The sequence below is a fragment of the Bombina bombina genome, chromosome 1 (assembly GCF_027579735.1).
Source record: "Bombina bombina isolate aBomBom1 chromosome 1, aBomBom1.pri, whole genome shotgun sequence".
NCBI lineage: Eukaryota > Metazoa > Chordata > Amphibia > Anura > Bombinatoridae > Bombina > Bombina bombina.
In genome coordinates this window covers 397,495,325-397,513,075 of record NC_069499.1, presented here as the reverse complement: position 1 = coordinate 397,513,075, position 17,751 = coordinate 397,495,325, and the positions used below count along the sequence as shown (strand labels likewise).

The 17,751-nt window shown below is 39.5% G+C and overlaps 1 protein-coding gene across 1 annotated transcript in view; it reads right to left on the bottom strand.

The window, feature by feature from the left end:
• RIF1 (replication timing regulatory factor 1) overlaps positions 1–17,751 on the bottom strand; it is a 675,273-nt gene that overhangs the window by 127,624 nt on the left and 529,898 nt on the right. The window contains exon 30 of the mRNA XM_053712714.1: positions 3,345–3,422. Within this exon, the coding sequence (XP_053568689.1) occupies positions 3,345–3,422 (78 nt within the window). The remainder of the gene's footprint in view (positions 1–3,344; positions 3,423–17,751) is intronic.

Here is a 17,751-nt window from a genome sequence, read left to right as displayed (position 1 = left end):
ACAAATATAAAGCAAAATTGATCAAATTCCTTAAATGACAGTTTCAGGAATGGGAAAAAAATGCCTGTGAACAAGCTTCTAGCAACCAGAAGCAATAAATAATGAGACTTAAATAATGTGGAGACAAAAATGACGCCCATATTTTTTAGCGCCAAATAAGACGCCCACATTATTTGGCGCCTAAATGCTTTCGGCGCCAAAAATGACGCTACATCCGGAACGCCGACACTTTTGACGCAACTTCCGGCGACACGTATGACGCTGGAAACAGAAAAAAAAATAAAAAAATTTTGCGCCAAAAAAGTCCGCGCCAAGAATGACGCAATAAAATGAAGCATTTTCAGCCCCCTCGAGCCTAACAGCCCACAGGGAAAAAGTCAAATTTTTTAAGGTAAGAAAAAATGATTGAAACAAATGCATTATCCCAAGTATGAAACTGACTGTCTGAAAATAAGGAATGTTGAACATCCTGAGTCAAGGCAAATAAATGTTTGAATACATATATTTAGAACTTTATAAAAAAGTGCCTAACCATAGCTTAGAGTGTCACAGAAAATAAGCTTACTTATTTACCCCAGGACACTCATCTACATGTTGTAGAAAGCCAAACCAGTACTGAAACGAAAATCAGCAGAGGTAATGGTATATATATATAAGAGTATATCGTCGATCTGAAAAGGGAGGTAAGAGATGAATCTCTACGACCGATAACAGAGAACCTATGAAATAGACCCCGTAGAAGGAGATCATTGCATTCAAATAGGCAATACTCTCCTCACATCCCTCTTACATTCACTGCACGCTGAGAGGAAAACCGGGCTCCAACCTGCTGCGGAGCGCATATCAACGTAGAATCTAGCACAAACTTACTTCACCACCTCCATAGGAGGCAAAGTTTGTAAAACTGAATTGTGGGTGTGGTGAGGGGTGTATTTATAGGCATTTTAAGGTTTGGGAAACTTTGCCCCTCCTGGTAGGAATGTATATCCCATACGTCACTAGCTCATGGACTCTTGCTAATTACATGAAAGAAATCCAAAGTAATTAACACTTCTTTTAACAAAGAACAAATATACTCCATTTTAAATAAATAAGTAGATTTGTCAGTGTCAATATCTGAGGAAGGATCTTCTGAATCAGATAGATCCTCATCAGAGGAGGATAATTCAGTATGTTGTCGGTCATTTGAAATTTCATCAACTTTGTGAGAAGTTTTAAAAGACCTTTTACGTTTATTAGAAGGCGGGAATGCAGACAAAGCCTTCTGAATAGAATCAGTAACAAATTCTTTAAAATTCATAGGTATATCATGTAAATTAGAAGTTGAAGGAATTGCAACCGGCAATGTACTACTACTGATGGCCATATTGTCTGCATGTAAAAGTTTATCATGACAACTATTACAAATTACATTCTGAGATATAATTTCCACAATCTTACAACAAATGCACTTAGCTTTGGTAGAACCGATGTCAGGCAGCAAAGTTCCAACGGATACTTCTGAGACCGGATCAGATTGTGACATCTTGCAAAATGTAAAAGAAAAAACATATAAAGCAAAATTATCAATTTCCTTATATGACAGTTTCAGGAATGGGAAAAAAATGCAAATAGCATAGCCCTCTGACATAGAGAAAGGCAAGAGCCAAATAGCAATGGGGTAATAATGAAAAAATTTGGCGCCAAGTATGACGCACGTGACTGAAATTTTTTTGACGCCAACAACATCCGGAAATGACACTTGCGTCACTAACGACGCAACCCTGTGTAGGAACTCGGCGTCATCTAAGACGCCGGAAATGACGCAATAAAGTCTAGCATTTGGCGCACCTGCGGGCCTAGTACTGCCCGCAATTTGCAAGAAAAATATAGTCAATCTGAAAAAAAGACTAAACCCCAGGTAAGAAAAACTATTTCTTAAAATGTTTATTTTCCCCAAATATGAAACTGACAGTCTGCACAAGGAAATACATGAACCTGACTCATGGCAAATATAAGTACAATACATATATTTAGAACTTTATATAAATGCATAAAGTGCCAAAACATAGCTGGGGTGTCTTAAGTTATAAAAAACATACTTACCGAAAAGACACCCCTCCACATAGCAGATAGCCAAACCAGTACTGAAACAGTTATCAGTAGAGGTAATGGTATATGAGAGTATATCGTCGATCTGAAAAGGGAGGTAGGAGATGAATCTCTACGACCGATAACAGAGAACCCATGAAATAGATCTCCCATGAGGAAAACCATTGCATTCAATAGGTGATACTCCCTTCACATTCCTCTGACATTCGCTGTACTCAGAGGAATCGGGCTTCAACAATGCTGAGAAGCGCATATCAACGTAGAAATCTTAGCACAAACTTACTTCACCACCTCCATAGGAGGCAAAGTTTGTAAAACTGAATTGTGGGTGTGGTGAGGGGTGTATTTATAGGCATTTTGAGGTTTGGGAAACTGCCCCTCCTGGTAGGATTGTATATCCCATACGTCACTAGCTCATGGACTCTTGCCAATTACATGAAAGAAAAAACATGTGAAGTACAGTTTGTTCAGAGAAGGGATACATAACAAGGGAAAGAGGATTTAAAAGACAATCAAATACAATAGAATTGCATAAATTAGCACATGAATAATAAAGACAATGCAATAACAGTATGGATTTCAACTGAGCATTTGTTTTTATTCTGAAAAGTCACATTTCCCCTACCCAAAATTGCATTTACAGTGAAATCTTGCACATGTTCAGGAGGAGCATGGTGCTACAGAAAGTGAAAGGATTGTGCACATTTTGATAAAGGAAGTAAATTGTAAAGTTGTTAAATTCCATACTCTAAGTGCTTCTTAAACTGGACATCAGGATGATGTACTGTGCACAAGAAGAAAGGAGAGCAGGAGGGGTCCCTGGAACAACTATGGGCTAACCAGAACTGGAGCGGTAAAGCAATTTTGCCAGGTGGCTAAAGACACGTGCACACTCCTGAGCTTACCATGAATTGTTCTTTAAGAATACTAAGAAAACCAAGCAAAATTGATAAAATTAAATGGGAAAGTTTTTTTATGCTGTACCTGAATTATGAAAATTTACATTTTACCTTTCCCTTTATACTGGAACAGCATTCCCATTAGCCCAGCCAGTGAGCATCTATAGGAAGTACTGTGCCAGTTTCCATTTCAGCTTTTTTTCCCCGTATTAAATATTTAAAAAATAAATAAAAAAAAAAGTCATAAAACAGTGGATACTCCCAATTGTCACACAGGAATCACACCAAGCTTGTTTACAAATTCCCTCAGCTTTCTAACACCAAAGGAGAAAGGGAAGCAGACTTGGAACTTACCAAGCTCTTCTTTGAGCTCTTAAATCCAAGAATACGTGTCCCAGGAGAAACAAATCCTTTTGTTGGAGTTGTATTGAGCTGGAAAGAAAAAAAAAATACTTTTTTTTTAAATGCAGATTTTTTAGATAAAAATTTGAGTCTTAAATTATCAAGATCAAACGCATTTTAGGATAAAAAAAAAATAGCTACACACAACTTTAGTATTTTGGCCTTCCTAGGAAATGTGTTTTGCTGTACATGCTGTGGAAAAGCAATAACCTGCAAGCTCGTTGATATTGCAGTTACAGTAAAAGAAAAATTAAGTGGTAAAGCAGGCATGCAACATTGGATTTAAATAGTTGGTTGATTATAGGCAGTGGCCAATTCACTCAATCCAATGCAAATTGCTTTGAGTCTGCTAGATAATTTAACTTTATTCCAGGAAGCATTGCAACAATATTTTTTTAAGTGCTGCTTTAGAAAGACAGTAAATGCACTGTAGTAGGTGAGCACATTGGATGTGACAAGCTTCCAGAATGTATTTTTTCTTGGTCTTCATGCTATTATCAGTTTTGCTTCATTCTCTTGGTATTCTTTATTAAAGAAACAGCTATGCGCTACTGTGAACTAGTTAATCTGTAAGCCAATGACAAGGGGCATATATGCAAAGCCACTAAACTGCAGCTAGCAACCAGCTCCTGAGCCTACCCATGTATGCTTTTCAACAAAGGATACCAAGATAACTATGCAAATTAAATAGAAGCAAATTCTTTAAAATTGTATGCTTATCCTGAATCATGAAAGAATAATTGTGTTTCATGTCCCTTTAAGACCAAAAGAAACCTTCAGTTAGTGTAAAGGTCCATTAGACCCAAAGCAAAATTCTGGGAAGGAAGGACCAAGCAACACAGGTTATTTTAGTCTGTTTTATTGTTTAAAAAAAAAACACTAAGAAGAGGATTATACTGAATAGAAAACAATGCAATATGTATTCTTTATCGTTTTAAAAAGATGTTTACCTTTTCTTTTTTAAAACTTAATTTGTGCCGGCTCCATTACTTGCTATCACAGCCCCACAATAGGGCTGGGGTCTCTACAGGAAGGCATATATAGCTTGATGTCTTCTAGAGCAATTACAGCTAGCTCACTGTTCAGTGAATGCTATAGAAAAAGGAAGCCAATTTCTTACCCATAATATAGACTGTGGCTACACTGAGAATTTCTAAGTGCTCAAATTGCAAGAAGTAAACAGTACTGGAAGTGAAACTAACAGGTCACTCAATACTTGCAGAAAGCCCAGAGTGCAGTAGCAGCTGTCAAACCACTAAGCATCCCAACCAAACGAAAAGAGCAGGTATTACTAAACGCATCAGACTGTTGCCCTTCTGTCTGTCTCCGTGTCTGTTGGATAGATTTTACTTTATGGATATTGTAAAAAAAATTTTTTTACTTTACACACAGAATAGTGACTGCTCTTTTTTCTTTTTCTATGCTGACAAAATATATGTACATTTAATACATACAAAATACATGTCCAGAATCAACTGCCTAAAAAGTTATGCAAGGAAGACCAAGTAGAATGGGCATTAATACATTTAGAAAGACTGTCCCGCCTCCAAGTAAGCCTTCTGAATACAGACTAGAGGATTGTCAAAATTCTATTTACAGGCTATCAAAGGATTTTAAAAGCAGACAGCCAAATTATGAAGCAGCCTCTTCTTCGAATACTTCAGATTAGGATAAAAAAACTAAATTTATGCTTACCTGATAAATTTATTTCCGGATATGGCGAGTCCACTGAATCATCAATTACTGTGGGAATATCACTAATAGCCAGCAGGAGGCGGCAAAGAGCACCAAAGCAAAGCTGTTAAGTATTACTCCCCTTCCCACAATCCCAAGTCATTCGACCGAAGGGAAAAGGAGTAACACAAGGTATAGGAGGTACCTGAGGTTTAATAAAAAAAAAAAAACAAATGTCTTAAAACTAAAGGGCGGTGCCGTGGACTTAACATATCTGGAAAGAAAGAAATCAGGTAAGCAAAAATGTTTTCTTTCCTATGATATGGCGAGTCCACTGAATCATCAATTACTGTTTGGAATCAATACCCAAACCAGAGGACACAGATGATTAGGGAGGGACAAGACAGGTCGCCTAAATAGAAGGCACCACCATTAGAAGAACCGTTCTCCCAAAAGAAGCCTCAGCTGAGGCAAAAGTATCAAATTTATAAAATTTGGGAAAGTATGCAAAGAGGACCAAGTTGCAGCCTTGCAAATCTGTTCCACAGAAGCCTCATTTTTGAAAGCCCAAGAAGAAGAAACAGCCCTGGTAGAATGAGCTGTGATTCTCTCAGGAGACTGCTGTCCAGCAGTCTCATATGTCAAACGAATAATACTTCTCAACCAGAGAGAAAGAGAAGGAGCAGAAGCTTTCTGACCCTTGGGTTTCCCAGAAAATCAAACAATGCAGAAGACTTAGTCGCCTGCAAATAGAATTTAAGAGCCTGCACAACATCTAAGTTGTGCAACAAACGATCCTTATGAGAAGGAGGATTAGGACATAGAGAAGGAACTATTTCCCGATTAATATTTCTATCCAAAACAACCTTAGGAAAAAAAAAAAATCTAACTTGGTACGAAGAACTGCCTTATCTGCATGAAATATGAGATAAGGCGAATCGCACTGCAAAGCTGAGAGTTCCGAAACTCTCCGAGCAGAAGAGATAGCCATAAGAAACAAAACCTTCCAAGATAACAACTTAATATCTATGGAATGCATTGGCTCAAACGGAGCCTGCTGCAAAACTTTAAGAACAAGGTTAAGGCTCCAAGGTTTAGCAACAGATTTAAACACAGAAAAAACCTGATGACATTCCCACGTCACCACTCAAGGGGGCGCAAAACAGACCAATATGACACTATATAATAACAATAAAAAAACAGAATTTATGCTTATCTGATACATTTCTTTCTCTTGTGATGTATCGAGTCCACGGATTCATCCATACTTGTGGGATATTCTCCTTCCTTACAGGAAGTGGCAAAGAGAGCACCCACAGCAGAGCTGTATATATAGCTCCTCCCTTAGCTCCACCCCCCAGTCATTCGACCGAAGGCTAGGAAGAAAAAGGAGAAACTATAGGGTGCAGAGGTGACTGAAGTTTTTTAAATAAAAATATACTACCTGTCTTAAATAAACAGGGCGGCCTGTGGACTCGATACATCACAAGAGAAAGAAATTTATCAGGTAAGCATAAATTCTGTTTTCTCTTGTAAGATGTATAGAGTCCACGGATTTATCCATACTTGTGGGATACCAATACCAAAGCTTCAGGACACTGATAAAGGGAGGGACAAGACAGGTACCTTAAACGGAAGGCACCACTGCTTGTAGAACCTTTATCCAAAAATTAGCTTCCGAAGAAGCAAAAGTATTGAATTTGTAAAATTTGGAAAAAGTATGAAGCGAAGACCAAGTCGCCGCCTTACAAATCTGTTCAAAAGAAGCCTTATTTTTAAAAGCCCATGTGGAAGCCACTGCTCTAGTAGAATGACCAGTAATCCTTTTAGGAGGCTGCTGGTCAGCAGTCTCATAAGCCAAACGGATGATGCTTTTCAGCCAAAAAGAAAGAGGTAGCCGTAGCCTTTTGACCTCTCCGCTTACCAGAATAAACAACAAACAATGAAGATGTTTGAAGGAAATCCTTAGTTGCTTGTAAGTAGAACTTTAAAGCACGAACCACATCAAGATTGTGCAACAGACGCTCCTTCTTTGATGAAGGATTAGGACACAGTGAAGGAACAACAATTTCCTGATTGATATTCCTATTAGAAACAACCTTAGGAAGGAATCCAGGTTAGGTACGCAAAACCACCTTATCTGCATGGAAAACAAGGTAAGGTGAGTCACACTGTAAAGCAGATAACTCAGAAACTCTTCGAGCCGAAAAACATAATTTATGTAAGAACTTACCTGATAAATTCATTTCTTTCATATTAGCAAGAGTCCATGAGCTAGTGACGTATGGGATATACATTCCTACCAGGAGGGGCAAAGTTTCCCAAACCTTAAAATGCCTATAAATACACCCCTCACCACACCCACAATTCAGTTTAACGAATAGCCAAGAAGTGGGGTGATAAGAAAAAAGTGCGAAAGCATATAAAATAAGGAATTGGAATAATTGTGCTTTATACAAAAAAATCAAAACCACCACAAAAAAAGGGCGGGCCTCATGGACTCTTGCTAATATGAAAGAAATGAATTTATCAGGTAAGTTCTTACATAAATTATGTTTTCTTTCATGTAATTAGCAAGAGTCCATGAGCTAGTGACGTATGGGATAATGATTACCCAAGATGTGGATCTTTCCACACAAGAGTCACTAGAGAGGGAGGGATAAAATAAAGACAGCCAATTCCTGCTGAAAATAATCCACACCCAGAATAAAATTTTAATGAAAAAACATAAGCAGAAGATTCAAACTGAAACCACTGCCTGAAGTACGTTTCTACCAAAAACTGCTTCAGAAGAAGAAAACACATCAAAATGGTAGAATTTAGTAAAAGTATGCAAAGAGGACCAAGTTGCTGTTTTGCAAATCTGATCAACCGAAGCTTCATTCTTAAACGCCCAGGAAGTAGAAACTGACCTAGTAGAATGAGCTGTAATCCTTTGAGGCGGAGTGTTACCCGACTCAACATAGGCATGATGAAATAAAGATTTCAACCAAGATGCCAAAGAAATGGCAGAAGCTTTCTGGTCTTTTCTAGAACCGGAAAAGATGACAAATAGACTAGAAGTCTTTCGGAAAGACTTAGTAGCTTCAACATAATATTACAAAGCTCTAACAGCATCCAAAGAATGCAATGATTTCTCCTTAGAATTCATAGGATTAGGACATAATGAAGGAACCACAATTTCTCTACTAATGTTGTTAGAATTCACAACCTTAGGTAAAAAATTCAAAAGAAGTTCGCAGCACCGCCTTATCCTGATGCAAAATCAGAAAAGGAGACTCACAAAAAAGAGTAGATAATTCAGAGACTCTTCTGGCAGAAGAGATGGCCAAAAGAAACAAAACTTTCCAAGAAAGTAATATAACGACCAAAGAATGCATGGGTTCAAAAGGAGAAGCTTGAAGAGCCCCCAGAACCAAATTCAAACTCCAAAGAGGAGAAATTGACTTAATGACAGGTTTTATACGAACCAAAGCTTGTACAAAACAATGAATATCAGGTGAAAAAGAACAGAAAGAGCAGAGATTTGTCTTTCAAGAAACTTGCGGACAAACCTTTATCTAAACCATCCTGAAGAAATATAAGTCTTCCAGACTCTATAATATATCTCTCTAGATACAGATTTACGAGCCTGTCACATAGTATCAATCACAGAGTCAGAGAAACCTCTTTGACCAAGAATCAAGCGTTCAAACTCCACACCTTAAAATTAAGGTTTTGAGATCCTGATGGAAAAAAGAACCTTGAGACAGAAAGACTGGTCTTAACGGAAGAGTCCACAGCTGGCAAGAGGCCATCCGGACAAGATCCGCATACCAAAACCTGTGAGGCCATGCTGGAGCTACCAGCAGGACAAACGAGCATTCCTTTAGAATATTAGAGAATACCCTTGGAAGAAGAACTAGAGGCGGAAAGATATAGGCAGGATGACACTTGTAAGGAAGAGATAATGCATCCACTGCCTCCGCCCGAGGATCCCTGGATCCGGACAGATACCAGGGAAGTTTCTTGTTTAGATGAGAAGCCATCAGATCTATTTCTGAGAGTTCCCACATTTGAACAATCTGAGGAAATACCTCTGGGTGAAGACCATTCGCCCAGGTGCAACGTTTGGCGACTGAGATAATCCGCTTTCCAATTGTCCATACCTGGGATATGAACCGCAGAGATTAGACAGGAGCTGGATTCCGCCCAAACCAAAATTCGAGATACTTCTTTCATAGCCAGAGGACTGTGAGTCCCTCCTTGATGATTGATGTATGCCACAGTTGTGACATTGTCTATCTGAAAACAAATGAACAACTCTCTCTTCAGAAGAGGCCAAGACTGAAGAGCTCTGAAATTGCACGGAGTTCCAAAATATTGATCGGAAATCTCACCTCCTGAGATTCCCAAACCCCTTGTGCCGTCAGATACCCCCACACAGCTCCCCAACCTGTAAGACTTGCATCTGTTGAGATTATAGTCCAGGTCGGAAGAACAAAGAAGCCCCCTGAACTAAACGATGGTGATCTGCCCACCATGTCAGAGAGTGTCGTATAATCGGTTTAAAGATATTAATTGAGATATCTTTGAGTAATCCCTGCACCATTGGTTCAGCATACAGAGCTGAAGAGGTCGCATGTGAAAACGAGCAAAGGAGATCGCATCTGATGCGGCAGTCCTAAGACCTAAAATTTCCATGCATAAGGCTACCAAAGGGAATGATTGTGACTGAAGGTTTTGACAAGCTGATATCAATGTTAAACTTCTCTTGTCTGACAAGGACAGAGTCAGACACTGAATCTATTCTAGAAACCTAAAAAGGTTACACTTGTCTGAGGAATCAATGAACTGATTGGTAAATTGATCCTCCAACCATGAACTTGAAGAAACAACACAAGTCGATTCGTATGAGATTCTTCGAAAATGAGAAGACTGAGCAAGTACCCAGATATTGTCCAATAAGGAAATACCAAAAAAACCCTGTTCTCTGATTACAGAAAGAAGGGCACCGAGAACCTTTGAAAAAAATTCTTGGAACTGAGGCTAGGCCAAACGGTAGAGCCACAAAACTGGTAATGCTTGTCTAAAAAGAGAATCTCAGACACTAAAAGTGATCTGGATGAATCGGAATATGTAGATACACATCCTGTAAATCTATTGTAGACATATAATGCCCTTGCTAAACAAAAGGCAGGACAGTCCTACAGTAACCATCTTGAATGTTGGTATCCTTACATAACGATTCAATATTGATAGATCCGGAACTGGTCTGAAGGAATTGACCTTCTTTGGTACAATGAAGAGATAAAATAAAACCCCAGCCCCTGTTCCAGAACTGGAACTGGCATAATTACTCCAGCCAACTCTAGATCTGAAACACATTTCAGAAATGCTGAGCCTTTGCTGTGTTAACTGGGACACGGGAAAGAAAAAAATCTCTTAGCAGGAGGCCTTAACTGAAGCCAATTCTGTACCTTTCTGAAACAATGTTCTGAAACCAGAAATTGAGAACGGAATTGATCAAAATTTCTTTGAAGAAAACGTAATCTGCCCCATACCAGCTGAGCTGGAATAAGGTCCGCACCTTCATGGGTACTTAGGAGCTGGCTATAGGTTTTCTAAAAGGCTTGGATATATTCCAAACTGGAAATAGTTTCCAAACTGATACCGCTCCTGAGAATGAAGGATCAGGCTTTTGTTCCTTATTGTGAGGAAAGGAACGAAATGATTATTAGACCTAAATTTACCTTAGATTTTTTATCCTTTGGAAAAAAAGTTCCCTTCCTTCCAGAAACAGTTGAAATAATAATTTATTACCCTGGAAAGAAAGGGAAAGCAAAGTTGACTTAGAAGACATATCAGTATTCCAAGTTTAATCCATAAAGCTTTTCTAGCTAAAATAGCTAGAGACATATACCTGACATCAACTCTAATGATATCAAAAGATGGTATCACCAATAAAATTATTAGCATGTTATAGAATAATAATGCTATAAAATTATGATCTGTTACTTGTTGCGCTAAAGCTTCTAACCAAAAAGTTGAAGCTGCAGCAACATCCGCTAAAGATATAGCAAGTCTAAGAAGATTACCTGAACATAAGTAAGCTTTTCTTAGAAAGGATTCAATTTTCCTATCTAAAGGATCCTTAAATGAATTACTATCTGCCGTAGGAATAGTAGCACATTTAGCAGGAGTAGAGACAGCCCCATAACCTTAGGGATTTTGTCCCAAAAAAACTCTAATCTGTCAGATGGCACAGGATATAATTGCTTAAACGTTTAGGAGGAGTAAAAGAATTACCCAAATTATTCCATTCCCTGGAAATTACTTCAGAAATAGCATCAGGGAGATTAAACACTTCTGGAATAACTACAGGAGATTTAAAAACCTTATTTAAACGTTTAGATTTAGAATCAAGAGGACCAGAATCCTCTATTTCTAATGCAAATAATACTTCTTTAAATAAAGAACGAATAAATTCCATCTTGAACAAATACAAAGATTTATCAGCATCAACCTCTGAGACAGAAACCTCTGAACCAGAAGAACCATTATCAGTATCAGAATGATGATGTTCATTTAAAAATTCATCTGAAAAAAGAGAAGTTTTAAAAGACTTATGTAAACTAGAAGGAGAAATAACAGACATAGCCTTCTTAATGGATTTAAAAAATAAAATCTCTTATGTTTATCAGGAACACTCTGAAAATTAGATGTTGACGGAACAGCAACAGGTAATGTAACAGTACTAAAGGAAATTTTATCTGCATTAATAAGTTTGTCATGACATGCAATACAAACAACAGCTGGAGAAACAGATACCAAAAATTATAGCAGATACACTTAGCTTGGTAGCTCCAGCAGTAGACAGCGATTTTCCTGTAGTATCTTCTGACTCAGATGCAACGTGAGACATCTTGCAATATGTAAGAGAAAAAACAACATATAAAGCAAAATTGATCAAATTCCTTAAATGACAGTTTCAGGAATGGGAAAAAATGCCAAAGAACAAGCTTCTAGCAACCAGAAGCACTGAAAAAAATAAGACTTAAATAATGTGGAGACAAAAGCGACGCTCTTATTTTTTAGCGCCAAATAAGACGCCCACATTATTTGGCGCCTAAATGCTTTTGGCGCCAAAAATGACACCACATCCGGAACGCCGACATTTTTGGTGCAAAATAACGTCAAAAAATGACGCAACTTCCGGCGACACGTATGACGCCGGAAACGGAAAAGAATTTTTGCGCCAAAAAAGTCCGCGCCAAGAATGACGCAATAAAATGAAGCATTTTCAGCCCCCGCGAGCCTAACAGCCCACAGGAAAAAAAAGAGTCAAATTTTTGAAGGTAAGAAAAAATGATTAATTCAAATGCATTATCCCAAATATGAAACTGACTGTCTGAAAAATAAGGAAAGTTGAACATTCTGAGTCAAGGCAAATAAATGTTTGAATACATATATTTAGAACTTTATAAACAAAGTGCCCAACCATAGCTTAGAGTGTCACAGAAAATAAGATTTACTTACCCCAGGACACTCATCTACATGTTGTAGAAAGCCAAACCAGTACTGAAACGAGAATCAGCAGAGGTAATGGTATATATAAGAGTATATCGTCGATCTGAAAAGGGAGGTAAGAGATGAATCTCTACGACCGATAACAGAGAACCTATGAAATAGACCCCGTAGAAGGAGATCACTGCATTCAAATAGGCAATACTCTCCTCACATCCCTCTGACATTCACTGCACGCTGAGAGGAAAACCGGGCTCCAACTTGCTGCGGAGCGCATATCAACGTAGAATCTAGCACAAACTTACTTCACCACCTCCATCGGAGGCAAAGTTTGTAAAACTGAATTGTGGGTGTGGTGAGGGGTGTATTTATAGGCATTTTAAGGTTTGGGAAACTTTGCCCCTCCTGGTAGGAATGTATATCCCATACGTCACTAGCTCATGGACTCTTGCTAATTACATGAAAGAAAGATAGCTACTAAGAACAAAACTTTCCAAGAAGGAAGCTTAATATCTATGGAATGCATAGGTTGAAACGGAAACCCTTGAAGAACTTTAAGAACCAAGTTTAGGCTCCATGGCAGAGCAACGGGTTTAAAAACAGGCTTGATCCCGACTAAAGTCTGACTAAACGCTTGAACGTCTGGGACATCTGCCAGACGTTTGTGTAAAAGAATAGACAAAGCAGATATCTGTCCTTTTAAGGAACTAGCTGATAATCCCTTCTCCAATCCTTCTTGGAGAAAAGACAATATTCTAGGAATCCTAATCTTACTCCATGAGTAACCCTTGGATTCACACCAATAAAGATATTTGCGCCAAATCTTATGATAGATTTTCCTGGTGACAGGCTTTCTAGCTTGAATCAGGTTATCAATGACCGACTCAGAGAGACCACGCTTTGATAGAATCAGGCGTTCAATCTCCAAGCAGTCAGACGCAGAGAAATTAGATTTGGATGTTATAATGGACCTTGGATTAGAAGGTCCTGCCTCATTGGCAGAGTCCACGGTGGAACCGAGGACATGTCCACTAGGTCTGCATACCAAGTCCTGCGTGGCCACGCAGGTGCTATCAGAATCACCAAAGCTCTCTCCTGCTTGATTCTGGCAACCAGACGTGGGAGGAGAGGAAACGGTGGAAATACATAGGCCAGTACCGCCTGGGGATCCCGGGACCTGGACCCGTAACAAGGAAGTTTGGCGTTCTGACGGGACGCCATCAGATCCAATTCTGGTGTGCCCCATAGCTGAGTCAGCTAGGCAAATACCTCCGGATGGAGCTCCCACTCCCCCGGATGAAAAGTCTGACTTAGGAAATCCGCCTCCCAGTTCTCTACCCTGGGATATGGATTGCTGAGAGATGGCAAGAGTGATCCTCCGCCCATCGGATTATTTTGGTTACCTCCATCATCGCTAGAGAACTCCGTGTTCCTCCTTGATGATTGATATAAGCTACAGTCGTGATGTTGTCCGACTGAAACCTGATGAATTTGGCCGCAGCTAGCTGAGGCCACGCATGAAGAGCACTGAATGCTGCTCTCAGTTCTAGAATGTTTATCGGGAGGAGAGTTTCCTCCCGAGACCATAAGCTTGAGAAAATAAAAACTAACATTTTTGTCACCACACTCACTTTACCCTTCCTAGTACTTAGAGTAGGCAAAGAGAATGACTGGGTGGTGGAGCTAAGGGAGGAGCTATATAGACAGCTCTGCTGTGGGTGCTCTCTTTGCCACTTCCTGTAAGGAAGGAGAATATCCCACAAGTATGGATGAATCCGTGGACTTGATACATCTTACAAGAGAAATATAAATGGTGACTATAATTATTGCATATTAAATGTTGTGACTTATCAGTCCAAGCTGTGATCAGTCTCTAAAGATGAAACTCCACTTGGTTTAGCACTCCTTGGTGTCTTTGTCCTCAGATAAAAGCCGCTCCTTCCCAGAAGTAGATCAGAAAAAAGGAATCTGTGATGGTGCAAACACACAGAAGGGTGCCTCCTAGTGTAATATCGTACAAGCAGTATGGCAATAGACTGGTACTCACAAGTGTGGCAGCACTAACTCGTGCTTAGTGGCACCTACTGGGATCTCTCAGTGTCCCAGCTCACTGTTCTTGGGCTCTCACACACCTCCATCAGGGGCGTAGTCTCCAAAAGCAAAAGAACAGGCTCTCAGTCAAGTGATAAGTATAAAATCACTTAATATAATAGTATAAAAACACAGCGTACAGAAAGTTCCCACTATGTATTAAAATCATGCAACTAGATTCTCAGCTGGCACGCTGTTCCCTCGGGCATCTAAAAACTGACAGAGCTCTAACCTATAAACTAAACATAACCAATGAAAACACCATTGTATTGTTACACCCCATACACGCAGCTGTTAGCCTGATTGATTTTCAACTTAACCCTTCATATCTCCCATACACATTTCTTTAGAAAGGAAAACCATATGAAGTTCTTTGAAACACTCTATACAATAATCAGGTTCACCATTCTCTAATGTGTGTAGCAAATTAGCCAAAAGTGTATAAACCTTATTTGACTATTCATGTATAATAGTTATATTAGGGGGAAGGGGCTATGAGAGGATGCTACAGATGTATTAAGGGGAGGGAATATGTGAATATGCTGCAGACACATTAGGGGGAAGGGGCTATGAGAGGATGCTACAGATGTATTAAGGGGAGGGAATATGTGAGTATGCTGCAGACACATTAGGGGGGAGAGGATATGTGAGGATGCTACAGATGCATTAGGGGGACGGGATATGTGAGGATGCTGCAGAAACATAGGGAGGGGATATGAGAGTATGCTACATACGCATTAGGGGGAGAGGATATGGGAGTATGCTACAGATGTATAAGAGGGAGGGGATATGTGAGGATGCTACAGACGCATTAGGGAGAGGGGATATGTGAGTATGCTGCAAACACATGAGGGGGAGGGGATAAGTGAGTATGCTACATATGCATTAGAGGGAGGAGCTATGTGAGGATTCTACAGACGCATAAGGGGGAAGGGATATGTGAGTATGCTACAGACGCATTAGGGGGAGGGGATATGTGAGTATGCTACAGACGCATTAGGGGGAGGGGATATGCGAGTATGCTACATATACATTAGGGGAAGGGGCTATGTGAGGATTCTACAGAAGCATTAGGGAGAGGGGATATGTGAGGATGCTGCAAACACATGAGCGGGAGGGGATATGTGAGTATGCTACAGACACATTAGGGGGAGAGGCTATGTGAGGATGCTGCAGACACATTGGGGGGAAGGAATATATGAGTATGCTGCAGACACATTAGGGGGGAGGGGATATGTGAGGATGCTACAGACACATTAAAGGGAGGGGATATGAGAGGATGCTACAGACACATTAGGGGGGAGGGGATATGCGAGTATGCTACATGTGCATTAGGGGAAAGGGCTATGTGAGGATGCTACAGAAGCATTAGGGGGAGGGGCTATGTGGGAATGCTACAGAAGCATTAGAGGGAGGGGCTATGAAGGGATGCTACAGACGCATTAGGGGGAGGGGATATGTGAGTATGCTACAGACGCATTAGGGGGAGGGGCTATGTGAGGATGCTGCAGACACTGGGGGGAAGGAATATATGAGTATGCTGCAAACACATTAGGGGGGGAGGGGATATGTGAGGATGCTACAGACATGACGCATTAAGGGGAGGGGATATGTGAGGATGCTACAGATGCAATGGGGGCGGGGCTATGTGAGGATGCTGCAGACACATCGGGGGGGGGGGGGGGGGGGGGGGATATATAATGGATTATATAATGGAAGCCAATAGGATCTTTAAAGATAAAGAGTATTACCTACCTCTTAAAAGTTATCCTACAGATAGATTTGCCAAAAAATTGGTAACTCTGCTTGATTATGGTCATGAAATAGGCATATTGACACACAAAGAAAAATATTTGATACCTAGAAACCCAGACATACCTTATCATCATTTACCTAAAATCCATAAAAATGCTATTTCTCCCCCTGGTAGACCTATAATAGCAGGGATTAATAGTTTCACCAATAAACTATCCTCTTATATTGACTACTACCTTCAGAAATATGTTAAATTATTACCATCATATATTAAGGATACTACAGAGCTGCTACAGAAAATATCCCTTGTCAAAAGGGCTGAAAATTATTTGTGGCTATCTTGCGATGTGAATGCATTATATTCCAATATATCACAAAGTTGGACTAGAATCTATATCTCATTTAGAAGAAGACATTTACATGCCTGGTATCCAAAAGGAATTCTTGTTATCAGCCACTGAATTTATACTACAGCATAATTATTTTAAATACCTTGATGACTATTATCTACAGGTCAAAGGTACCGCCATGGGGACCAGGTCGCCCCCAGCTTCACTAATTTAGTGATGGGGAGTTTTGAAGATCGCTACATTTACCATCCAAGCTGGGGGGAGAACCTGGTCTTCTATGGTAGGTACATAGATGACCTAATAATTTGGAAGGGCACATCTGAATCAGCAACAAATTTTGCAATGAAACTTAATGACAATGAGTATGGGCTAATCTTCACATATGTTCAGAAAGAACAGATTAAGTTCTTAGATGTAGTTCTAACTTGGGATCTTAACCAGAATATTGAAACGTATACCTACATTAAAACGGTAGACAGTAATAATTTTTTGGACTATGGCAGCAATCACCTTGACAGCTGGAAAAGGAATGTATCTTTCAGTCAATTCCGACAAATTAGACGTAATTGTACAACGCTAGAGAAATAGGATGAGCAATCTAGGATTCTTAAAGAAAGATTTAAAGAAAAGGGTTATCCCCAGCAATTAATAGAAGGGAGATATGAGCGAGCTAGGAGGTTAGATAGGAATAATATCCTATACCCACCCACTCCTCATTTACAACCAAAGGAGGAGAAAAAACAAAAAACTGCCTTTATAACTATAATTCGAATTTCAAATTTTTTTAAAAGATTATGACCAAACACTGGCACTTATTGAAAAGAGACCCAATTTTAAAACAGATACTAGATGACCAACCAACAATTACTTGCAGGAGGGCCCCAACGATAAAAAGTAGATTAGCCCCAAGTAAAGTAGTGATGAATAAGAGAAGAATGTTTTAGACACATTAATTACAAACAAATAACACACCAAAAGGGTCC